The 26,545-nt window shown below is 39.1% G+C and overlaps 1 protein-coding gene across 5 annotated transcripts in view; it reads right to left on the minus strand.

Moving 5' to 3' along the window:
* Positions 1-7,362: 7,362 nt before the first annotated feature.
* Positions 7,363-26,545, minus strand: part of LOC128689403 (G patch domain-containing protein 11) — a 37,632-nt gene continuing 18,449 nt past the window's right edge. For 2 of the 5 annotated variants that reach the window (XM_053777633.2, XM_053777632.2), the window contains exons 3-6: positions 21,173-21,329; positions 19,930-20,020; positions 18,918-19,025; positions 7,363-14,519 (exon numbers count right to left, since the gene is read on the minus strand). In XM_053777633.2, coding sequence (XP_053633608.2) covers positions 14,379-14,519; positions 18,918-19,025; positions 19,930-20,020; positions 21,173-21,329 — 497 coding nt within the window. In that variant the 3' untranslated portion in view covers positions 7,363-14,378. The remainder of the gene's footprint in view (positions 14,520-18,917; positions 19,026-19,929; positions 20,021-21,172; positions 21,330-26,545) is intronic. The other 3 variants (XR_008407167.2, XR_008407166.2, XR_008407165.2) reach the window with 3 other exon arrangements.

A 26,545-nucleotide genomic window follows, 5' to 3' on the forward strand; every position in this document is an offset into this window, starting at 1 on the left:
CAAGATCTCTGCCTGTCTCGCCTACATATCTCTTGGGACAGAACCCACAGGGGATAGTGTAGACGCCTGCTGTAGAAGTTAGAGGTGTGGGGCTGCGTTTAGTAGTGAGGTCTTTGATAGAGGATGTGTTTATGGTGGAAACGTTGATGTTACTCATACCAAGTGCCCGGCGAGTATTCGTGGCAACATCGCCACATGGGAGTACTATGAACTGTTTAGAGGGCTGTTCCATGGGCGGTTTGTTGAGGATAGCTTGTGCCTTGAGTCTGCAATCTCGGATGAAGAAAGATGGGAACTGAAGACGTGTAAAGGCTTGTGTTATGTAAGCGCAAGAGATATGTAGGCGAGACAGGCAGAGATCTTGCAGTCCGCCTGAATGAGCATCGAAATGCCTCTAACAGAGACGATGTAAGGTACGCCTGTGTCCTCCACAGAGACTCCACGGGGCATTTGATGAAATGGAACGAGGCCCAACTCGTTCTCACCGAACCAGACCTCAGACGCCGACGGTGCCTAGAAGCCTCACTAATCACCGTCACCGACACTATAGAACGCAACACTGGAAACTACAAAATTTCAAAAACATTGGCATACATGATACTTAAGCAGCACCAACCCAACAACACAGGAGTCACGTGATTTCATCGTCTACCCTCGCCTCGCATGGGCCAGTAGGCCTTCTACAGTGTTCCTCCATTCTTATGTTCTTATGACATTCCTCAGGTCACGTGCGTCACATCTCACTCTCCGCCTATATATATAATGTCTATCTACCTCTGTATGTTAGAAGTGATCAAGGTTCCAGGACCGAAACGTTTTCTAATAAATATGTTATAGTGTTTGCTTACGTGTCTTTCTAAACCAACTTGTCGGTATTTATTACCAAGGTTTATACCAACTAGTTTATTGTGCACCCCATATCCATCCTGTGGACGGTAGCGCGAGAGCATATGGATACACAAAAGGCCTAGGAACTAGGCCCCAAAGGGTTAACAGGAATACATATGGATTTATATCTACATATCTATAGTTCACTTATCTGTTACAAGCAAATTTAGGAAATTTGCTTAGTATATCTGGTATCTTATTTTCATTAATAAGATATCTTGACATGTCACATAGGTTATTATACTGTCTCTGTATTCTTCAATAAGTGGACAATTAAGCACATAGTGTTCAATTATTATTATTATTATAATCAAAGGGGAAGCGCTAAACCCGGCGGATTATACAGCGCCTGGGGGGGGATGTGGAAGGCATTCAGGCTTAATTCGGGGAACTGGAGCACAGATCCAATTCCCTAAATCAAGAGCCCCTCACCAACATCAAGGAACCTTCCTTGAGGGACATAGTGTTCAAGACAGTGACCATATGCCTGATCACATAATTTACATTTAGTTTGATCATCATCTGTGTGTCTCCCAAACTGCCAGAAGTACTTGTAACCAAGCCTAAGCTTGGCCACTACAACATCAGTCAGTCTGTTCACGATGGAAATAAATGGTATAAAATACCGACACAATGGCAATATAAACACAAATGCAGTATAATGTGATCCTTTATTGACTACGTTTCGCCCACACAGTGGGCTTTTTCAAGTCACAAACAGAACTACCTGGGGTGGAAGGAACGCGAGTATTTATAGTCCGGCTGAGGTCAGGTGAAGAATGCTGCATCTGATGATGTACCGAGTTGGGTTGTAGAGTCTAAAAACTTGGGTAGCTTGGAAAGGAGACTGGACAAGTTTGTGAGCAGACCTTCTACAGTGTTCTTATGTGGGATAGCGATGAAGAAGTTTCTTGGCAAGTGGTTCAGCTATGTTATAGAAGCCACTATTCTGGTTGAAGTTGTCGGATATAGAATCCTGGAATCCTGGAATCATCACTTATTTCTATATCCGACAACTTCAACCAGAATAGTGGCTTCTATAACATAGCTGAACCACTTGCCAAGAAACTTCTTCATCGCTATCCCACATAAGAACACTGTAGAAGGTCTGCTCACAAACTTGTCCAGTCTCCTTTCCAAGCTACCCAAGTTTTTAGACTCTACAACCCAACTCGGTACATCATCAGATGCAGCATTCTTCACCTGACCTCAGCCGGACTATAAATACTCGCGTTCCTTCCACCCCAGGTAGTTCTGTTTGTGACTTGAAAAAGCCCACTGTGTGGGCGAAACGTAGTCAATAAAGGATCACATTATACTGCATTTGTGTTTATATTGCCAGTCTGTTCACATTGCAAGTTGCTCCATAAACATACTTATCTACGTTCATGTTATCATAGTGGGTTATAGATCTACTCAGGCTTCTAACTGCATTCCTATAACAATCATTTTCATTATTTACTTCTCTCCTAATATTATTCCTAATGCTAGACACAGTTATACCAAAGTTATATTCTACATTCTCCTTCTGGGTACTCTTCTTGGCTAACATATCAACTTTATCATGAAGGAGTAATCCAATGTGTGATGGGATCCATAGCAATTGTACATTAATTCCTTTAGGTAGTATTCTGGGTCCCTTATTATTCTTATGTTATGTCAATGACATGCCTATCAGTGTCAAGTGCAAACTCCTACTGTATGCAAATGATAAATTAGACACGTGCAACTCTTGGGTATCTTTATTGAGGAAACGTTTCGCTTGCCTAATTCTTGGGCACGACCTACTTCAACATTGAACAAATGTTACACGACCTATGACTGCTGCACCTCTCCTGCCAACGGTTTATAAGCTCCTTCTCAGCACGTATGCCGTATTATTATTATTATAATCAAAAAGAAGCGCTAAGCCACAAGGGCTATACAGCTCGTATGCCGTATTCTATTCAAGATTGATGGACTGACCACATCGACTCAAGGTTGAGGGACTGATTACCTCATTCTCCTCCTGTTCTTCAAGATTCTCCTTTGTATGGACTGATGAAGCCACTGTGTGGCGAAACGTTTCCTCAATAAAGATACCCAAGAGTTGCACGTGTCTAATTTATCAACATGTCGGTTCTCTGAACCATTCATCTACAAACCTGTCAGACACAGCAACTTCTTGGGATCTTAATACTTGGGAATTCTTCGCTTGCCTAATTCTTGGGCACGACCTACTTCAACATTGAACAAATGTTACACGACCTATGACTGCTGCACCTCTCCTGCCAACGGTTTATAAGCTCCTTCTCAGCACGTATGCCGTATTCTATTCAAGATTGATGGACTGACCACATCGACTCAAGGTTGAGGGACTGATTACCTCATTCTCCTCCTGTTCTTCAAGATTCTCCTTTGTATGGACTGATGAAGCCACTGTGTGGCGAAACGTTTCCTCAATAAAGATACCCAAGAGTTGCACGTGTCTAATTTATCAACATGTCGGTTCTCTGAACCATTCATCTACAAAACTGTATGCAGATGACAGTGCCCTGTTAGTGTCAGGTAAAGACCCACAAGATATAGCTAATGTTTTAACTCTGGAACTGGAGTCCTGCAGCAAATGGTTAGTAGACAGCAAACTATCATTACACCTCGGGAAAACTGAAGCCATTCTCTTTAGCACGAAACATAAACTGAGAAGGGTAAATAATTTTAATGTCCAGTGTAATGGGGAGCCCGTCACTTTGGTTTCATCAGTAAAATATTTGGGAATCCCCTTTGACCCATGCATGTCAGGAGAATTGATAGGGAACAGTGTAGTAAAGAAAGCGAATGCCAGACTGAAGTTCCTGTATAGACAAGCACAGTGTCCACCTACTGAGGCTCGCAGGACCCTATGTCTAGCCCTTATACAATGTCATATGGATTACGCTTGCTCTTCATGGTACTCTGCCTTGACAAAAAAACTAAAAGATAGACTGCAAATCACCCAGAACAAAATCGTAAGATTCATCCTGGACCTGGGACCAAGAGAACATGTAGGCCAGGATGAATTACAGCAGTTGGATATGCTGAATGTTGAAGACAGAGTAAAACAACTGAAGCTAAATCATGTTTATAAAATTGCTCACAAACAATATCCAGAATATCTTGCTGTCAATTTTGTCAAGGTTGGGAACCAAAGCAATCATAGTACTAGGGGGAGAGAGCACAACTTTGTAGTACCCACAGTCAGTGGCCAGGCTTCAAACACCTTTTATTGTACAGCAATAAAGGAATGGAACATTACCCGCACATGTCAAAGCCAGTCATAGCATGAACCAGTTCAAAAAGAGTGCCAAAAGGTGTCTGATGAATGTAGCTACAGAAAGGGAGGGGAATGATTTTCTATTTTTTAGCTAACATACGCGTAAATTTTACCTTATTTATAGTAATGACCCTCGTATTGTAGATAGTCTTTTTAGTATGATAGTAAGATATCTTCATTATAGAATAATAAGAAAATATTATAACCTTTATATTATAATAATAAGGTAAAAGGACCCCAATGGAAATAAGTCACTGTCTGACTTTTTTGGGTTATCCTAGGCTCTCTACACATATGCTGCTATGTTATGATAATTCTATGTAACTGTATTTGTGTATACCTGAATAAACTTACTTACTTACTGGAGACGTGGTTTATTATGTCAGCTCTTTATTATTTTCTTCCAAGTGCTGTGTGAGCAGAATCGGTCAAATTTCTGCACTGGGTTTACCTCTTCTGGCATTCATTGGCTCTGGAAACTATCATTGTGATGTCCTGCCATACATTCACTGGCAGAAGCTGAGTGTCATGTTCTAGCCTCATAAGGTTCCTTCATTGGAGTGAGGGATCTCTTTATTATATTAATTGGGGAGAAGACTGCTAAACCCATAGAGATTATATAGCACCTGGGAAATGGGAGGCATTCAAGCTCAATTCAAGGAGAGAATAAGACATGGTCATTAGATCAAGAGACCCTCACCAGCATCCAGATACTTTCCTTGAGAGTACTGGATTATTATTATAATAAAAAAGAAGCGCTAAGCCACAAGGGCTATACAGCTGAGAGTACTGGAGTAAAAGAGGAAAGGGGCATTCCATTTGTGCGAGATGGGAAGACGTGCAGTAGAAACAATAGATACACTTTCACCAACATGGACATCTTCGTATTATTATTATGTTAATCAAAACTAAGAGCTAAAACCAAATATATCTTTGTAAAACAGAATACTTGTTACAAAGACTGTTTTATGAGTAACATAGTGTTCATGATTAAAGATTTCATGTTGCTGCAGTGTCTGACAAGTTGGATGCAACTGTTAAGACATCATCTGCATCTCCAGCAGAGCACTATCCACCACAGAATAAGGCCTTGAACCTATGACTAAAGTTTGCTACAGGCATCCACAACCTAAATACAGGGGTACTATGAACGTAATTACTGGTACAAAATCTTTCCAGATTATTATTATAATCATGGGGAAGCGCTAAACCCGTAGGATTATACAGTGCCTGTGGGGGGGGGGGGGGATGTGGAAGGTATTCAGGCTTAATTCTGGGAAGTGGAGCAGATTCAATTCCCTAAATCAAGATCCCCTCACCAGCATCAAGGAACCTTCTTTGAGGGGAAGACTTTCCAGAAAGGTATCATAAAGGGTATGCTCACATCTGAACCTGTGATATATCACAGGCACGTTTTAAGCCAAACCAGCAAACACCATATTACAGATACATTCTTGGCAACAGAGGTACTCAAAAATAGGATTAGAGCAAACATGCTGACCAGAAAACAGGAAGCATTTCAACATAATTGTTCAGTGTACCACTTGCTAACTCCATAGACCCACGTTTTCATTCACCTCGCCTCTCTTTCGTCCAGGGTACACTCTGCACATACATATAACAGGTACATTGAAGAGCCCATAGTATGCACAACTCAACCCATAATGGTCATATAATATTCAGGGAAGAGGTTGCCATCAGGTTCAATCCAAAGAAAGGTAGGATAGGAATACAGTGGACCCTCGACCAACGATATTAATCCGTTCCTGAGGGCTCATCGTTAGTCAAAATTATCGTTACTCGAGTTAATTTTCCCCATAAGAAATAATGGAAATCAAATTAATCCGTGCAAGACACTCAAATGTATGAAAAAAAAAATTTTACGTGAAATATTAAGTTTAATGCAATAGAATAATTACAATAACAATAGATTAATAACAATAGAATAATTGACACTTACCTTTAATGAAGATCTGGTGATGATTGATGGGATGGGAGGAGGGGAGTGTGTGGATGGTGTTAGTGTTTAGAAGGGGAATCCCCTTCCATTAGGACTTGAGGTGTCAAGTCCTTGAGGACATTGTTTTTCCTGAACACTCTGGGAGTTTCAGAGTGATACACCAATAAAGGCTTCACTTTGCAATCACCACTAGCATTAGCACACATCAACAGAGTAAGCCTGTCTTTCATAGGCTTATGTCCTGGGAGTGCCTTTTCCTCCTGAGTAATGTAGGTCCTGCTTGGCATTTTCTTCCAAAACAGGCCTGTTTTGTCACAATTAAACACTTGTTCAGGTTTCAATTCTTCAGTGTCTATGTACTCCTTGAATTCCTGCACATATTTTTCAGCTGCTTTTTGGTCCGAACTGGCAGCCTCACCACACTATGTATGCCACTATGACTCTTAAATCTCTCAAACCAGCCTTTGCTGGCCTTAAATTCACTCACATCACCACTAGTTGCAGGCATTTTTCTAATTAAATCGTCATGCAACTTCCTAGCCTTTTCACATATGATCGCTTGAGAGATGCTATCTCCTGCTATCTGTTTTTCGTTTATCCACGCCAATAAGTCTCAACATCTTCTATCACTTGCGATCTGGGTTTTGAAAACATAGTTGCACCTTTGGCAAAAACAGCTTCCTTGATTGCAGTTTTCTTGCCTAAAATAGTAGCGATGGTTGATTGGGGTTTTGTGTACAACCTGGCCAGCTCGGAGACACCCACTCCACTTTCATACTTAGCAATGATCTCTTTCTTCATATCCATAGTAATTCTCACCCTTTTTGCTGTAGGGTTGGCACTAGAAGCTTTCTTGGGGCCCATGGTGACTTATTTTACAGGTGCAATCACTAAAAACGCTGTGATAATACGAAATGTTCCAATTGTATGTTTGGATGGGACCGCGGTGGCTGGCTGACTTGTAAACACTGGCCACAAGTGGATGCATCTCAGACGGAACGAATCTCGTTGGTCGAGTTTTTTAGAGCTAGTTGAGGCAAAATTTTTGTGTTAAAATGTATCGCTAGTTGGATTTAACGTTAGACGATGCCAGCGTTGGTCGAGGGTCCACTGTAATATTTTCAATGAAGAGAGGTTTACCACTGTCAAAGCACCTACCTCCCTTGAGAGGTGGATGTATGTAGGGACAACAGTCAAAAGGGGGGATAAAATTAAACACCGGTGTGATTTAGTTGATTTATTTGGTAGAAAATGGTCATTCGTGGGATTGTACATATAGTACCACAGAAGTTTCTGCATAAATGCTTCAAGATAAGAATTTTTAAGGAGTGCAAGTTACACAGCTTCGAATCCTGCACTTTTTTTGCCATTAGCAGACTGAAATTAATTAGCTACACATTGCACAACTCCAAAATTAAAAAAAAAAAAAAAAAAAAAGTGGTATTATTTGAAGCTACTACTGTGTAATGTTTATAAATTGTTCAGGGGAAGCTCTAAGCTGTAGGGGTGACAGTGCCTAGGGAATGGGAAGCAATCAGATTTGACCCTTGGATGGGAAGGACAAGTCCAAATTCTTCAGATCAAGAGCTCCTCATCAGCATTAAGGAACCTCCCTTGAGAGGTCAATATTATTATTTTCATGAAAGTGCTAGGCCCATCAGGGTCATGCATGGCAGAAGTGATTGCCATTTCAAAATCATTAGGTACACAAATACCTTTTACCCAACACTTACCGGTAAATGCTTCCAGTGGCTGCTGGAGTTTCTTAAAGAAATGGAGTTTTTTTTTTTTTTTACAAAGATGATATTCCAGCAGGACTGGAGTTTTCCAACAAGTTTTTCAATGGATGCAACCCACAATAATCAGCTAATACACAGGTGCTTATTTCTACTGCAGGAAGGGGCAGCTGGAGTGTAAGAAAATTTTCCTAAATGTTTCTCCATGCTAGAGAAATTGAGCCCGGGACATTGACATTCCGAGTAATACTCTAATCAGTAAGCTATGTGAAGGTGAGAGAGATGGTGAAGGGAGGGGATGGGAAAAAGAGTTGGTGTTGAGGTTAAAGCATTGGCTGAAAGACTGGTGGTCACATCTGAAGAAGCAAATCAGTGTCAGTTGAGAAATAACCTGCAGCAAAAATTAAACCATCTGAGTGGAAGGCAGGCAAAGTAAGTATGCCTGAGCATTATAGGGGGCAAATGAATAACTTATAATACTGAAACTGTTTTATGACAAAATTAATTAATTGTAAGAGTATGTATTGTTACCCTACTTTGAATTTTGACTAGTTTTTAATACTGATTTATATATTTATCTTCGAACTCTGAAATTCAGTCATCAGATGAACTTTACTCACTATTTGCAGATCTTTAATACGGTGGGAGACGACCGACTTTTTGAAAAAAAAAAAAAAATATATATTTGTTTATTTATAAACACATCAGCTGTTTCCCACCAAGGCAGGGTGGCCCGAAAATAAAATAACTTTCATCATTCACTCCTTCACTGTCTTGCCAGAGGCATGCTTACACTGATTATAAAACTGTAACATTAACACCCCTCATTCATAGTACAGGCACTGTATGTATACTTCCCATCTCCATCTCTAATAAATTTTGCTTTAATAGTTGGCATTCCCTACACTTCTGATTAGCTACAGTCACCACTGCTATTGAAATATATCCATTTCATAATACAAATCCCTTCATACCATTCCTTTCATGGTATGATCAGAATTGGTTTAGCACTTCAAATAAATACTTCAAATGTACATAGCTGGTAATGCATCAACAAGTGTGACAGAAAAAGTATGAGATGTACAGCCATTATTGTATTTCATTAAGCACTGTATCCAGGGGGTCATTCACTACAGAAACAGGTGGAGACTATCAGGCATCTTAACTAGCCCATTCTCCTATTAGTCAGGTTTGTTGATAGTTGCTTTCCAGAGGAAGCATGCAGTCCTTCGGAGAGAATAAGTATTTCATTCCTAGGTTATGAAACTCATTCTCGTCTTCATTCTAGAAAGTACATATATTCAGGGCTTTAAGCAAGTTCATATAGTTAAGATGGTTTACCACTTACATATATGGAAGCTGTAAATTACCATATCCCTATTTTCTATCTATACTAGAATGGCATGACAAAACAGGTTCTCGGAGTTACTACATATGGCTGGAGTCAACTTATGGCTGCTGTAGATTACTTATTCATGGTAAAGTACTGTACAGGATATAAGTAGCATTCTGTTCAAGTAACCAATTTTTATTTTATTATCCAGCCAATGTCAGATCCAATGGTAGTTAGATAACATGTCCTATACTGTATGTCATTAAAGTCTAATATTTAATCATTTCAGTGTTTTGTTCATGTATTATATAAAAGTATGAAACTTGCACAGCACACATGAATGCAAATAGAATATTACCTCCTGAGAGTGTGCCTGATCAACCAGGATGTGATGACTATGTGGGCATGCAGGCCACAAATAACAACAGCCTAGTTGACCAAGCAGTCAACACAGAAGCCTGACATCAGCTCAGGCTGCATGGGTAGAACCCATGGTCATGGGCAGGTGATATCATAGTTAGAAGATACAAGATGCAGCTTGGAACACAAGCAAAATGTTTAGTAAAAGATAAAATATAAGTACAGTATGGCATAGAAATGACTGAAAATTTATAGTTATTATTATTCATGATTATTCATGGAGAGGCACTAGACCTATGGGAGTCATATAGTGATCCAAGAAGATGGAAGCTCCAATTCCTTGAATCAAAAGCCCTTTACCAGCATAAAGTCACTTCCAAGAAGGGGAAAAATTTCCATGAATTTCCTGAAGTGCAAGGATGAAAAAAGAGAGGAATGTGACCATATAGATAAGAAAGACACAAGCTCAGTATGCAAAATGCAGAAGACTGGTAGAAATAATTAACAGAATGTCTTAATATAGTAAACGAGTGTTAGTCTTATGAAAGAAAAAAATACACATAAAGAAACCAAAAGTTTTCCCTTCAAGGAGAGTGCCTTAAAGCTGATGAAGGGCTCTTGATCCAAAGAACTGGAGTTACCCTCCTCTTCCTCAGCTCAACCCTGAATGCCTCCCATTCCCTAGGTGATGTATGGCCCTTATAGGTTTAGCACTTATATTTGATATAATAATTATGTAAAGCCTAGGTAGTAGGCAGGTAGACAGCAACCACCCAGGGAGGTACTACCATCCTGCCAAGTGAGTGTAAAACGGAAGCCTGTAATTGTTTTACATGATGGTAGGATTGCTAGTGTCTTTTTTGTCTCATAAACATGCAATATTTCAGGTATGTCTTGCTACTTCTACTTACACTTAGGTCACACTACACATAAATGTACAAGCATATACAGTGGACCCTCAACTAACGGTGGCATTAAGTAATGGCAATTTCGTCTAACGGCGCTTTTTGACGTAAAAAAAGTCTTAACCAACGGCGAAAAACTCTACCAACAACGTTCGTCCGGAACATGTCCATGTGCCCGGAGCGCGGCCTGAGTGGGCCCAGCCACTCCATGACTCTGTGTGCCATTGTTTACAAGCTGTTGCTGTCGGTTTTCACGTGTGCCTCCCATATATTTTGGATTATTCCACTGTTTTTAGTGCTTGTAACTGCTAAATAAGCCACCCTGGGCCCCAAGAAAGCTTCTAGTGCCAAGTCTGTGTTAAAAAGGGTGAGAATTACGATGGAAATGAAGATCACTGAAAAATACGACAGCGGAGTCCGTATGGCTGAGTTGGAAAGGCAACACAACAAATCACATTCAACCATCAGTACTATCTTGGCGAACAGACAGGCAATCAAGGAAGCTGTTGTTGTGAAAGGTTCAAGTATGTTTTCAAAACGGAGACCGCAAATAACTGAAGAGGTAGAGAGACTGTTATTGGTATGGATAAACGAAAAACAATTATCAGGTGATAGTGTTTCTCAGTCTATAATTTGTGAAAAGGCAAGGAAGTTGCCTGATGATCTCATTAAGAAAATGCCTCAAAATAGTGCTGCTGCTGATGAATTTAAGGCCAGTAAAGGCTGGTTTGAGAGATTTAAGATTTGCAGTGGCATACACAGTGTAGTAAAGCATGGTGAGGCAGCCAGTTCAGACAAAAATGTGGCTGAAAAATATGTGAAGAAATTTAAGGAATACATAGAGACTGAAAACTTAAAACCTGAACAAGTGTTTAATTGTGACGAAACAGGACTGTTTTGGAAGAAAATGCCAAACAGGACCTACATTACTCAGGAGGAAAAGGCACTCCCAGGACCTAAGCCTATAAAAGACAGGCTGACATTAATGTTGTGTAGTAATGCTAGTGGTGATTGCAAAGTGAAGCCTTTATTGGTGTATCACTCTGATACTCCCAGAGTGTTCAAGAAAAACATTATCATCAAGGGTAATTTGTGTGTGCTGTGGAGATGAAACAGTAAGGCATGGGTCACTAGGGAATTTTTCTTGGACTGGTTTTATGGTGTGTTTGGCTCCACTGTAAAAAATTACCTCCAGGAAAAGAAATTGTCACTCAAGTGCCTCCTGGTAATGGACAATGCTCCTGCTCATCCTCACGACTTGCAAGAGGAAATTACAGGGGAGTTTGGTTTCGTTAAGATGAAGCTTTTGCCTCCTAATACAACTCCTCTCCTCCAGCCCACGGACCAGCAGGTCATTTCAAACTTCAAACAACTCTACACAAAAGCAGTGTTTCAAAAGTGCTTTGAAGTGACCTCAGACACTCAACTGACCCTAAGAGAGTTTTGGAAAGATCACTTCAATATCCTCAGTTGTGTAAACTGTGGCCAGAATGTGTAGAACAGAGGGATTTTGAAGGGTTTGGGGCTAACCCTCAGGAGGCTATGCCAGTAGTGGAAGCTATTGTGTCATTGGGGAAGTCCTTGGGGTTGGAGGTTTGTGACGAGGATGTGGAAGAGTTGGTGCAGAATGACGAGGAAGAACTAACCACTGCAGACCTGCAAGAGCTTCAGGTGCAACAGCAACAGATCACATCTCAGAAATGTTCTTCAGAGCAGGATGAAGAGAGACAGAGGAAGATGACTTCGTCAAGAATTAGGGAAATGTGTTCAATGTTTACAAAGGTGCAAGCATTTATCGATGAATTTTATTCTGTCACAGAAGTTGCAAGCCACATTGGCAACATGTACAATGACACTCTTGTGTCCCATTTTAGGGAAATCCTAAGGGCACATGAGAAACAGAGCTCTCTGGACATATATTTTGTGCAACAGGAGTCCAGTGACTCAAGCTGGTCCTAGTGGCATTAAAAAACCAAGAAGGGAGGTAACCCCACCAAAGGACTTGGTACCTGAAGTCTTTATGGAAGGGGATTCTCCTTCCAAGCAATAGACAATCCTGAATCTACCTTGCTCCTGGCACATCACTCATCAACAACCCCACAATAAATGTAAGTGGGATTTAATTATAGTTTATTTTGCTTGTCCCATTCGTTTTGGTGTCAGGAAATGTATATTTCATGCAAATTTTTTTTTTTTCAGACTTTGGGGCGTCAGGAACGGATTAATTCTATTTCCATTATTTCTTATGGAGAAAATTAATTCGACCAATGGCAAATTCGACTAAAGGCAAGCTCTATGGAACAGATTAATGCCGTTGGTTGAGGGTCCACTGTATATACACACCCCTCTGGGTTTTCTTCTATTTTCTTACTAGTTCTTGTTTATTTCCTCTTATCTCCATGGGGAAGTGGAACAGAATTCTTCCTCCGTAAGCCATGCATGGTGTAAGAAGCGACTAAAATGCCGGGGCCAAGGGGCTAGTAACCACTTCTCTTGTATAAATTACTAAATTTAAAAAGAGAAACTTTCGTTTTTCTTTTTGGGCCACCCTGTCTTGGTGGGATACGGCTGGTTTGTTGAAAAAAAAAAAATATATATATACAGTGGACCCCCGGTTAACGATATTTTTTCACTCCAGAAGTATGTTCAGGTGCCAGTACTGACCGAATTTGTTCCCATAAGAAATATTGTGAAGTAGATTAGTCCATTTCAGACCCCCAAACATACACGTACAAACGCACTTACATAAATACACTTACATAATTGGTCACATTCGGAGGTAATCGTTATGCGGGGGTCCACTGTATAGCAATGAAATCATGAAACAAGCGATTTTACATCATTTACCAAACTGCGGCAGGCCAGGACTCGACCCTACGAACATTATACCGCCTCCAGAGACAGCACAATGTACACATCGCCTTACCACTTGAGCCAGCGATCCTACAAAAATCATGCATGCAGCTGAGCTACATATTTTTCTCATGATCCGAGGACACTCGTGGCAGTGGTATCTCGAGGATTAATTTCAGCCTCCTCCTGTTTGAATACCCACCTCAACAAGCAGTCTATATAGCAATGAAATCACGAAACAAGTGATTTTAAATAATTTACCAAACTGCGGCAGGCCAGGACTCGACCCTACGAACCTTATACCGCCTCCAGAGACAGGACAATGTACGCATCACCTTACCACTTTACACATATGCTGGTATGTATGATGATCTATATAAATGTATTTGTGTATACCTGAATAAACTTACTTACTTGGTGACATACTCATGACTCAAGCTTATGACGGGCTATCTCACCAGTATGCATAACTAAATAATGTATATTAGAGCTGATTTCCTCTATTCTGTTTATTACAATATACAGTACACTACTGTATAAACATTAAAAAATATACTGAAAATATTATAATTAGTACAAAGGTGACTTTAAAACAATATCAAATATAATTACACAAACCCACTACCATTATAGTATGCTCCTTGTTTAGCAATGAATTCGTTTACCAACGTGGCCTTAGGAACAGAACTCTGTTGTTCAGTGAGGAGAGGCTGTATTCATAACTTCTTGAGTGCCCACACAACTGGTGCTTGAAAATTAAAATTTGCTCCTTTATCACTCAAATACTTTTTTTAACATACCGGCCATCTCCAGTGAGGTAGGGTGTCCCGAAAAAGAAGAAACACTTTCACCACTATTCACACCATCGCTGTCTTGCCAGAGGTGCGTCAACATTACAGCTTAGATGCCCCTCCAAACTGCACCATCTCCATCCCTCCTTATGTGCTAAAATATAACCTATGTATAAAATTACATCAAAAACATATACATATGAGGGCACTTATATTTCATTTAGGAATCTCATATAATTTCAGTGCTCAATATATAGATGCTAATCATCATGGTCTGCTCTTGTAACTCCTGGGCAATTCTGCTTAAGGTCTCGTTCATCATCGTAAACAGTACCACACCATATACAGTAGCAGTAAGTAGAGCGTAGGTAGGCAGTAAGAATATTCAGCTGCTCTTCAGGCTGAAAATATAAATAAAACAAGATAAAACATATTTTAAAAAGAGCCAATATAATGCTTTTAGAACAGTTTTATTTATGCAACTAAAAGGCTCTGTAAAATAAAGTACGTTAATGAAGGTTTTGGTAGTTCTACATTCTGATGATGAAAACAGAAACACTGGGGATGTAAAACACTTGAATATATTAAAGGTTAGATAGTTAAAGAGATCACCTATAATGGTTAAAGTTTAAAAATGTAGAATAAGCTTATTGAAAAGCATGAGGACTATAAATAAAATTACAAAACATTGTCAACATCTATGGTTCATAACTCTTTAATCCCCAACATCCAGATATGAGAAGTATCACTGGAACTAAGGTGGAAATTTTTTCATTAGAAGTCTAGACTGATTTACAAACAGTACCAAATCAGCTAGGCTGTGACAACTATGCTGGCCTGTGGGCTGCTTGCAGCAGCAGCCTAGTTGACCAATCAACAATGTAATCTGGACTAATCTTGAAACTGGTCACAGGTATCACAGGTGAGCCCTGTACTGGATTAGGTGGGTGGCTCTCTACTACAGACAGTGCCAAATATAATGGACAAGCACAGTACAGGAGGGACTCCATTTGTATGACTCTTGAGTTCCCGACCCCGTGTGATAAGTGAAAAATCACCGGTGGTTGGAAAAGAGCAGTTTTTTCCAATATTGAATGCATCTAAAATGCCTAATAATGTTTCCACTACCATATATGTATTAAGAGTTCAATACAGCTAAGTATAAAAAAACAGACAAAAAAGTAAATACACAGTACGTACAGTGGTACCTCGGGATACGAACAGCTCAAAACTCAAACAATTATGTAAGTGTATTTATGTAAGTGCTTTTGTAAGTGTATTTCTGGGGGTCTGAAACGGATTAATCTAATTTACATTATTCCTTATGGGAACAAATTAGTTTGGTATCGGCACTCGAACAGCCTTCAGGAATGAATTAAGTTCATATCCCGAGGTACCACCATACATACAATACTTACCTTAAAATATGGCACCTGTCACCCTTCCCTTATGCAACTGTTGTGCAAAAACAGCAGTAAAAGCACTGAACACAATGAACAATGGCTCAGTTAATTAAAAAACCAATGAAAATGTGGAACACCGAAAAGAGGATGCTGAACATGCAGGACCCTCCTGTATGTACATGTACAGTAAATTATAGGTAAAGTCTGATGGCAGCTCAAGAGCCAGTGCCTGTTTGACCAACCAACTGGTTCATGAAGGCTGCACTGAACCTCTCATTTTACTCCTGTTTTATCTCAAAGAAGTGTGGTATTACAACATCTTTACTATACTCCAGGGGAAGTGTTAAACCCATAAGGATCATAAAACATCTCGTGAATGGAGGGGGTTAAGGTAATCAGGTTTAATCTAAAAGGGAGAACTACTTCAATTCCTTGGATCAAGAGCCATTCACCAGCATATAGATATTTATCTTAGAAAAGAAAAAAAAAGAGAAGTGTGTTGCCTTCCCAGGAAGTTAAAGGGAAATGTGAAAGATACAAAAAATGAGAAAACATTGTTTTTACTTCATGTTTAGATATTTAACAATAGTTTTTCAGAATTTCTGATATACAGCCTCTCCTCACTTAATGACAGAGTTCCATTCCAGAGACCACGTTGGTAAACGAATTCGTTGCTAAGCAAACAGCATACTATAATGATAGTGGGTTTGTGTCAACCATCTTTGATACTGTTTTAATGTCACCTTTGTACCATTATAAAACTTTTAGTATATTTTTAAATGTTTATGCAGTACTGTACTGTATATTTTAATAAACAGACTACAGGAAATCAGCTGTAATATGCATTATTTAGGTAAGCATACTGGGCAGAGAGCCATTCATAAGTCTGACTCGTCAGTAAACAGGTACGTTGCTAGATGAGGAGAGGCTGTAATTGAAATTTAAGATACATGATCAATATTCCATGACCAATTTCCATGTCAGCTTCTCAGGCTTTCCTCTCTCTACTAAGTCTAGCCCCAGCTAGTATGGCCATTGTCATCAATTCAGAATGCATACCCACAAAACAAAAATATAGCTGCCGTCATGCAGTCATATTTTCTCTTATGCATTCATTATGCATAAATTTTTTTTGCATAAACAGAGTAGGCATCATAAATATGCACATCCATAAGCAAGCCTTTAGCAGACTATTTACTTGACAGATTCGAGAAGTGTCAGCAACTTCTGTATGGAAGACAGTGTCTCTTGCCATATCACCAAAGACAAAGAAATGCCTCAATTAATATGATTTTTACCATACTTTAATGGCTGACCTGGAAACTCATTGGACTTGAATCTGAAAATGATTTTTTAGAAATTTATTAAATGTAAGCTTTGTGATATGGTGTCCTCTAACCTCATAATCTTGAGTGCTATTAAGCAGGCGAGGGAGGGTAATGACTTTTTCTATCCTCCATAAGTTAGCCTTATCAGTACATAGGAGACTTGGAGTGCATCATAAGAACATAAGAAAGGAGGAACACTGCAGGAGGCCTGTTGGCCCATACTAGGCAGGTCCTTTACAATTCATCCCACTAACAAAACATTTGCCCAACCCAATTTTCAATGCCACCCAAGAAATAAGCTCTGATGTGAAAGTCCCACTCACACCCAACCCCTCCCACTCATGTACTTATCCAACCTAAATTTGAAACTACCCAAAGTCCCAGCCTCAATAACCCAACTAGGTAAACTGTTCCACTCATCAACTACCCTATTTCCAAACCAATACTTTCCTATGTCCTTTCTAAATCTAAACTTATCTAATTTAAATCCATTACTGCGGGTTCTCTCTTGGAGAGACATCCTCAAGACCTTATTAATATCCCCTTTATTAATACCTATCTTCCACTTATACACTTCGATCAGGTCTCCCCTCATTCTTTGTCTAACAAGTGAATGTAACTTAAGAGTCTTCAATCTTTCTTCATAAGGAAGATTTCTAATGCTATGTATTAATTTAGCCATCCTACACTGAATGTTTTCTAACGAATTTATGTCCATTCTGTAATATGGAGACCAGAACTGAGCTGCATAATCTAGGTGAGGCCTTACTAATGATGTATAAAGCTGCAGTATGACCTCTGGACTTCTGTTGCTTACACTTCTTGATATAAATCCCAGTAATCTATTTGCCTTATTACGTACGCTTAGGCATTGCTGTCTTGGTTTAAGGTTGCTGCTTACCATAACCCCCAAGTCCTTTTCGCAATCTGTATGGCTAAGTTCTACATCATTTAACTTATAAGTACTAGGGTTATGGGCACTCCCAAGCTTCAGAACCTTGCATTTATCTACATTGAACTGCATCTGCCACTTTTCTGACCAAGAATAGAGTTTGTTTAAATCCTCCTGAAGTTCCATAACATCTACGTTTGAATCAATTATCCTACCTATCTTTGTGTCATCGGCGAATCTGCTCATATCACTAGTAATTCCCTCATCAAGATCATTGATATATATTATAAACAACAACAGGCCCAAGACTGATCCCTGTGGAATGCCACTTGTTACAAAAGGAAGGGTTATTCCATGAAATACTCAGTATTATAAATAGTGAGCAGTCTCACTGCTTGTGATCTGTTTGTGTGTGTGCATAAAAAGAGATGAAAGAGTGTACAAAAAAATTAAGAGTAAGAGACAGCAGGATTGCAGATGAGCAAGGTTTTAGGAAAAGGTTTCAGATGTGTAGATTAAATGTTTACATTGAGATATGTAATTGAACAATATTTAGATAAAGGAAAGGAAGTTTTTGTTGCATTTATGAATTTAGAAAGAGGATCTAATAAAGTGGACTGGGAGCAATGTGGCACATGATGTAAAGAATAGGTGGTAAATTGGTTAAAGCAGGTAAAAGAATTTTTATGAGGATAGTGAGACTAAGATTAGGGTATGGAGAAGAGAGGGAGAATATTTTCCAGTAAAAGTAGGCCTTAAATAAGGATGTGGGATGTTACCATGGGTGATTAACATACATATTTATAAATGGAGTTGTAAAGATGTGAATGCTAGGGTGTTGGGGAGAAGTGTGGGATAAAAAAAAAAAGAACTTAATACAAAGTGAAAGTTGTCACAGTTGCTTTCTGCTAATGACACTGTACTTTTGGAAGATTCTGAAGAGAAGTTGCAAAGACTAGTAGAGGAATTTGGGAGGGTATGTAAAAGAAAGGAATTTAAAGTGAGCACAGAAAAAAGCAAGGTGATAAGAGTAACAAACAGTTTATATAATGAAAGACTGGATATCAGACTGAAGGGAGGACAGCTATTGAACGAAAAATGGTAAGATTATTTCCTTTCTAGGTCACCCTACCTTGGTAGAAGGCAGATTGTAGCCAATATCACTTCTTTACTTACCTCAAATTCAGTATAGTCTTCCTCCTCCTCTTCACAATCATCCTCCTCCTCTTCAGTGTTAAAAACATAGCTCGGCCAAAACCATGGTTCTACTGGCTCCTCCAGGTCCTGTTTAAGAAAAATAACTACATATATGAATATAGCCCAATTTAAGACACTGGCCTTGGGCACCAGTTAACTTGAAATAGTACCTGTTTGCTATTTCTCTGACCAGTGACTCCCTACGCATTTCAGATATATTGGCCTCTTTTAGCCGCTCTGTTATTCTTTTCCGTCGCCTGTAAAGGGAGCGCCTGTCTCTTTCTATTTTACATCTACTCTTCCTTTTTCTTAAAGGAATAAGCCTTGTTTAGTTATTACACAGAAATAAAATCCAGGAATACTCTATATAGCAGACTAGAGGGTATCTGAACCTGTCAGTAGTTCCCTGACTCTTTCTTTAGTTACAGTAGACCACTGTTGGAACTTTAAAGCCAATCATATGAGGCATTCTTAAATCATTAACAAAAAAAAATTGGAGAAATAAAATTAAAATAAGGCAACCATTTAATTCCTTTACTGGGCAAGTCTACAAAAAAACACAAATCCAAATGCCTTTACTATGGGTCAATAGAGGATCTCAGTGTAAATGAAATGAGCCTATATTAATTCATCCTGCCAGCCCCGCATGGGTGGCTTCTCATTTTCTATTTCTAGTTAATCACAGGGCTTCTAAGTGGGAGTTTCGTCCTCTCATTTCTCTTTGTTTGGGAAATAAAAGTGTAAACACTTTCAGCAAGCAAACCTGTTTTTTAACCCATAAACGGTCCAAACGTATATATACGCTTTTTCAACATTTGAAAGTATGTAAAAAAATTAGATCTTCTTTTTGTTTTTCTTCATCTGAAAATGTGTAAAAAACTTAGATCTACTTTTGTAGCACTACACATGTGAACGTAGATCTGCTTGGATCGTTTACGGGTTAAAGGTACCCCTTTGGGAATAGATAATAAACAAATTGTACATGTTTCACCTGCTTTGAATCCATTTGATAACATACACGCTGGCTCTTCATCAAGTCCTGTTGTAGATATTTTTCTTGTCTTTGACTACGCATTCTTGCCCTGTTATGGAAGAAGAAAATTTTTACCCATTACTACTGCAATAGTGAAACATGAGATGGTTCTCCTATCTCAAAAGATTGTCACGATTCAAATTATTATTATTTTTGTTTAAAGTGCTAAAACTGTGTGGGTTATTTAGCAAAAGGGATGGTGGAGGCTCAATCCTCCATCAGCTAAGTTATAACATTACCTTTGAACCATTAAAACCAGCAATAAAATATTTAATTATGAAAAAGCAGTCTTGAAAAATGTTGCACTATAAATTACTGCAAATAAAAACACTAAAATTTGTGTTTAAAAATATTCTCATCCTCTTCCAAAACTTTCATATTTGTGAGAGAAGATATACCGCTGGAAAGCCTGTCATGATGTGAACTGGAATATGTAATTCCTTTATTTTGTACCAGATTAATTTTCACCTAACATCTGACAGCCCACACAAGGAAACATTTTAGAAATGGTCCTAATAGTCATAAATAGAACAGTTTACCAAATTCATGTTGATGAAAAGTTCTTGGTAAACTGTCCTCTACAGTTTATGACTGGACAAATCTCAAAACTCAAGCAACGCTAAAACAAATAAAGCATTGATTAAGTCAATGACAATACACCCATGCACAAATGAAATACAGTACTACAAAGTAATGGGGTAATATAATAGTACTGTATAACACAAGAAGATAACAGACAAAGTTATACAACAAAACTTTTGGAAAGTCAGTGATACAGCAGTGCAAGAATGCACATCCCTAAATGGGAGAGATAAAGACAAAGATTTACTTTGAATTATTAACCACAGAGGCCTATCACCCAGGACAACCCAAGAAAGCCAGGCAGTGTGCCTTATTCCACTGATCCTCTTTCCCAGGATGATATCACTGTACAAAAGTTAGCTAACACCCAGGTACCTATTTCCTATTATACTGCTGGTGAACAGAAGCAGTTGTAAGGGTACTTATTCATACATCTCAGCTCTCCTGGGATTGAGCTCATGTCCTAGAAACTTATTATGAGAGTACAAATTATCACCTGGATATCCCAGTCTCTTCCTCCTATAGGAAACAGTATTATGAAGAACACACTCAATGTACATTCAAACCTACCACTGTACTCAAATTTCAAACTATCACCATTACTTTACTGTTCACTGACCGATATTTTTCTGGATCTGCATCATCCTTATTTTTGTTTCTCTTCTTTTGTTTTCTTTCTTCACATTTTTTGCGATGCTCAGCGATCATTTCCTGCCATCCCAAGCCTACTCTGTCAGATTTCACCTCAACAGATACTGGCTCTAATCTTCCCTGATCTGTGAATATGTGATACCTGTACTTTAACAGGAAAAGCAATGAAAAGGATTATTATCGTTATGTTCATAAAAAACATTAATTAAACCAATATGGGTCAAACAACTCTAGCAATGAATATTACCTTCTTCAATAAACAACTGAGTGTAAACTTTTCATGTTAGAATTAATAATGTATAATCAAAACACTACCTGTATTATTTATTTGAGTATTAACCTACATATATTTTTTCATTGCTATCTTCCTCATGACAAACACATTTCTTAAATGCTTCTAGACCTATAACCTTTACATATACAGTGGAACCTCAGTTTTTGTGATTAATCTGTTCGAAAAAGTCTGACGAAAACCGAATCGTACGAAAACTGAAGCAATATTTCCCATAAGAAATAATGTAAATCCAAATAATCTGTTCCAGACACCCAAAAAATACATTATGTACAGAATAACAATGAAAAATATATATAAATAACTAATGAATTGGATAAATGAACATTTAACATCACTTTTACCTTTACTGAAAACTCTTGTTGGCGTATGGAAGATGGCGAGGAGGGGAGAGGGAAGAGGAGATGTTATTGTTTGGAAGGGAAATCCCCATCCATAAGGAAATTAGGTATCAAGGCCCTATCCGGAGTTACTTCCCTTCTTTGTCTTTTACTGGCACTAGGACCAGCTTGAGAGTCACTGGACCTCTGTCACACAAAAAATCTGTCCAGAGAGGTTTGTTTCTGGTGTCTCTTTAAGATTTGCCTAAAATGGGACAAGGTATTGTCATTGAACATGTTGCAGACACAGCTTGCAACATCTTTGTTAGGGTGATATTTCTCCACAAAACTTTGCAACTCATTCCACTTTGCACACATCTTAATCATTGAAGAAGACACATTCTTCCCTCTCTCTTCCTCCTCCTCTGAAGCAATTTCCTCAGCTGCAGTCTGTTGCTGTTCCTGTTGAAGGTCTTGCAGCTCATCAGTGGTTATCTTTTTCCTGTGGTCATCCACCAACTCTTCCACATCCTGGCCACTCACATCCAACCCCATGGACTTTCCCAAAGACACAATAGATTCCACAACAGACATAGGATCATCAGGGTCAGCCTCAAACTCTTCAAAATCCTCCTCAAGGACACATTCTAGCCACAATTTTCTCCAAGCAGAGTTCATTGTCCTGGAAGTCACTCCCTGCCAAGCCTTATCTATAAGGCTTATGCAACTGAGGATACTGAAGTGATTCCTCCAGAACTCTCTTAGGGTCAATTCAGTGTCTGAGGTCACTTCAAAACACCTTTGAAACAGTGCTTTGGTGTAGAGTTTTTTGAAGTTTAAAATTACCTGCTGGTCCATAGGCTGGATGAGAGAAGTGGTATTAGGGGGCAAGAACTTCACTGTGATGAAACTAAACTACTCCAACAATTGGTCTTCCAAGCAGGAGCATTGTCTATTACCAGGAGGCACTTGAGTGGCAACTGATTTTCCAGGAAGTATTTCTTCACACTCAGGCCAAATACTTCATTGACCCACTCAATGAAAATTTGCTTCATGACCCATGCCTTATTGTTAGCCTTCCACATCACACACAATTTACTCTTGATGACACTGTTTTTCATGAACACTCAGGGATTTTCAGTGATACACCAGTAAAGGCTGCATTTTGAAATCCCCACAAGCAGGGTGATACTCAACGATAAACAAAGGCAGACTGAGTCACAAACACATGGGATGCTTTGTGTGGGCGCTCGATTCCGGGTAACAAGTGGCCGAGTCACTCGGGCAGGCAGACGAGTTTGGTACAGACCATTTTTAACTGTATGAAAACCAAGCAGAAGTACGAAAACTGGGACAAAATTTCAATGAAAAAAGTCGCTGAAAACTGAATCATTGAAAACTAGGGCATATGAAAACCGAGGTTTGACTGTACATATAACAGTGAGGCAAATCCTCACTATAATGGACCTTGATATAAAGGACTTAAAATAATAAGGAAAATTTCCAATGGGTAAATTGTATTTTTAACTTCTTTATTTTCAATGTTTATTGCAATAAAACTTAATTGTGTACCAAATTATATTAGGCATACAGTAAAACCTTGAATTAACGGACCACCATTTCACGGAATTTGGAAACTACGGAAAAAATTAGCAGGACAAAGATTGAAATCAGTGGACAAAAATCAGAAAGTCCACAAATTCTGGATTTTGTCCATAGCAATTATGTTGATGGTGCCTGGTAGTCTTCTGAATCAAGAGACCAAATCTGGAGATTTCAATGTTTGTCCAGTACAAGTTGGAGTTTCCTAATTCAGGACCTGTCTGTTTTCACTGTTTCCAGAGTCAGAGACTGCCCACATCAGTTTATTGTCTAGCTTGCATACAAATACACTTGTCATTCTGTCTCCAATTTTCCCAGGATTTACAGTGTTTTGTTTGATTTTATTAACTTCTTCTTTCAACAAACTGTCCATATCCCACCAGGGCAGGGTGACCCAAAAATAAAAACATGTTTCTCTTTTTAACTTTGGTAATGTATACAGGAGAAGGGGTTACTAGGCCCTTGCTCCCGGCATTTTATTACCTCTTATGACATACATGGCTTATGGAGGAAGAATTCTGTTCCACTTCCCCATGGAGATAAGAGGAAATAAACAAGAACAAGAACAAGAACTAACTAACTAAATAAATATATATACATGTATATATATATATATATATATATATATATATATATATATATATATATATATATATATATATATATATATATTTTTTTATATATATATATATATATATATATATATATATATATATATATATATATATATATATATATATATATTATTTTATTTTTTCATTTTTATTATCACACTGGCCGACTCCCACCAAGGCAGGGTGGCCCGAAAAAGAAAAACTTTCACCATCATTCACTCCATCACTGTCTTGCCAGAATGCTTTACACTACAGTTTTTAAACTGCAACATTAACACCCCTCCTTCAGAGTGCAGGCACTGTACTTCCCATCTCCAGGACTCAAGTCCGGCCTGCCGGTTTCCCTGAATCCCTTCATAAATGTTACTTTGCTCACACTCCAACAGCACGTCAAGTATTAAAAACCATTTGTCTCCATTCACTCCTATCAAACACGCTCACGCATGCCTGCTGGAAGTCCAAGCCCCTCGCACACAAAACCTCCTTTACCCCCTCCCTCCAACCCTTCCTAGGCCGACCCCTACCCCGCCTTCCTTCCACTACAGACTGATACACTCTTGAAGTCATTCTGTTTCGCTCCATTCTCTCTACATGTCCGAACCACCTCAACAACCCTTCCTCAGCCCTCTGGACAACAGTTTTGGTAATCCCGCACCTCCTCCTAACTTCCAAACTACGAATTCTCTGCATTATATTCACACCACACATTGCCCTCAGACATGACATCTCCACTGCCTCCAGCCTTCTCCTCGCTGCAACATTCATCACCCACGCTTCACACCCATATAAGAGCGTTGGTAAAACTATACTCTCATACATTCCCCTCTTTGCCTCCAAGGACAAAGTTCTTTGTCTCCACAGACTCCTAAGTGCACCACTCACTCTTTTTCCCTCATCAATTCTATGATTCACCTCATCTTTCATAGACCCATCTGCTGACACGTCCACTCCCAAATATCTGAATACGTTCACCTCCTCCATACTCTCTCCCTCCAATCTGATATTCAATCTTTCATCACCTAATCTTTTTGTTATCCTCATAACCTTACTCTTTCCTGTATTCACCTTTAATTTTCTTCTTTTGCACACCCTACCAAATTCATCCACCAATCTCTGCAACTTCTCTTCAGAATCTCCCAAGAGCACAGTGTCATCAGCAAAGAGCAGCTGTGACAACTCCCACTTTGTGTGTGATTCTTTATCTTTTAACTCCACGCCTCTTGCCAAGACCCTCGCATTTACTTCTCTTACAACCCCATCTATAAATATATTAAACAACCACGGTGACATCACACATCCTTGTCTAAGGCCTACTTTTACTGGGAAAAAATTTCCCTCTTTCCTACATACTCTAACTTGAGCCTCACTATCCTCGTAAAAACTCTTCACTGCTTTCAGTAACCTACCTCCTACACCATACACTTGCAACATCTGCCACATTGCCCCCCTATCCACCCTGTCATACGCCTTTTCCAAATCCATAAATGCCACAAAGACCTCTTTAGCCTTATCTAAATACTGTTCACTTATATGTTTCACTGTAAACACCTGGTCCACACACCCCCTACCTTTCCTAAAGCCTCCTTGTTCATCTGCTATCCTATTCTCCGTCTTACTCTTAATTCTTTCAATTATAACTCTACCATACACTTTACCAGGTACACTCAACAGACTTATCCCCCTATAATTTTTGCACTCTCTTTTATCCCCTTTGCCTTTATACAAAGGAACTATGCATGCTCTCTGCCAATCCCTAGGTACCTTACCTTCTTCCATACATTTATTAAATAATTGCACCAACCACTCCAAAACTATATCCCCACCTGCTTTTAACATTTCTATCTTTATCCCATCAATCCCGGCTGCCTTACCCCCTTTCATTTTACCTACTGCCTCACGAACTTCCCCCACACTCACAACTGGCTCTTCCTCACTCCTACAAGATGTTATTCCTCCTTGCCCTATACACGAAATCACAGCTTCCCTATCTTCATCAACATTTAACAATTCCTCAAAATATTCCTTCCATCTTCCCAATACCTCTAACTCTCCATTTAATAACTCTCCTCTCCTATTTTTAACTGACAAATCCATTTGTTCTCTAGGCTTTCTTAACTTGTTAATCTCACTCCAAAACTTTTTCTTATTTTCAACAAAATTTGTTGATAACATCTCACCCACTCTCTCATTTGCTCTCTTTTTACATTGCTTCACCACTCTCTTAACTTCTCTCTTTTTCTCCATATACTCTTCCCTCCTTGCATCACTTCTACTTTGTAAAAACTTCTCATATGCTAACTTTTTCTCCCTTACTACTCTCTTTACATCATCATTCCACCAATCGCTCCTCTTCCCTCCTGCACCCACTTTCCTGTAACCACAAACTTCTGCTGAACACTCTAACACTACATTTTTAAACCTACCCCATACCTCTTCGACCCCATTGCCTATGCTCTCATTAGCCCATCTATCCTCCAATAGCTGTTTATATCTTACCCTAACTGCCTCCTCTT

This window comes from Cherax quadricarinatus, chromosome 18 (assembly GCF_038502225.1).
Source record: "Cherax quadricarinatus isolate ZL_2023a chromosome 18, ASM3850222v1, whole genome shotgun sequence".
Lineage (NCBI taxonomy): Eukaryota > Metazoa > Arthropoda > Malacostraca > Decapoda > Parastacidae > Cherax > Cherax quadricarinatus.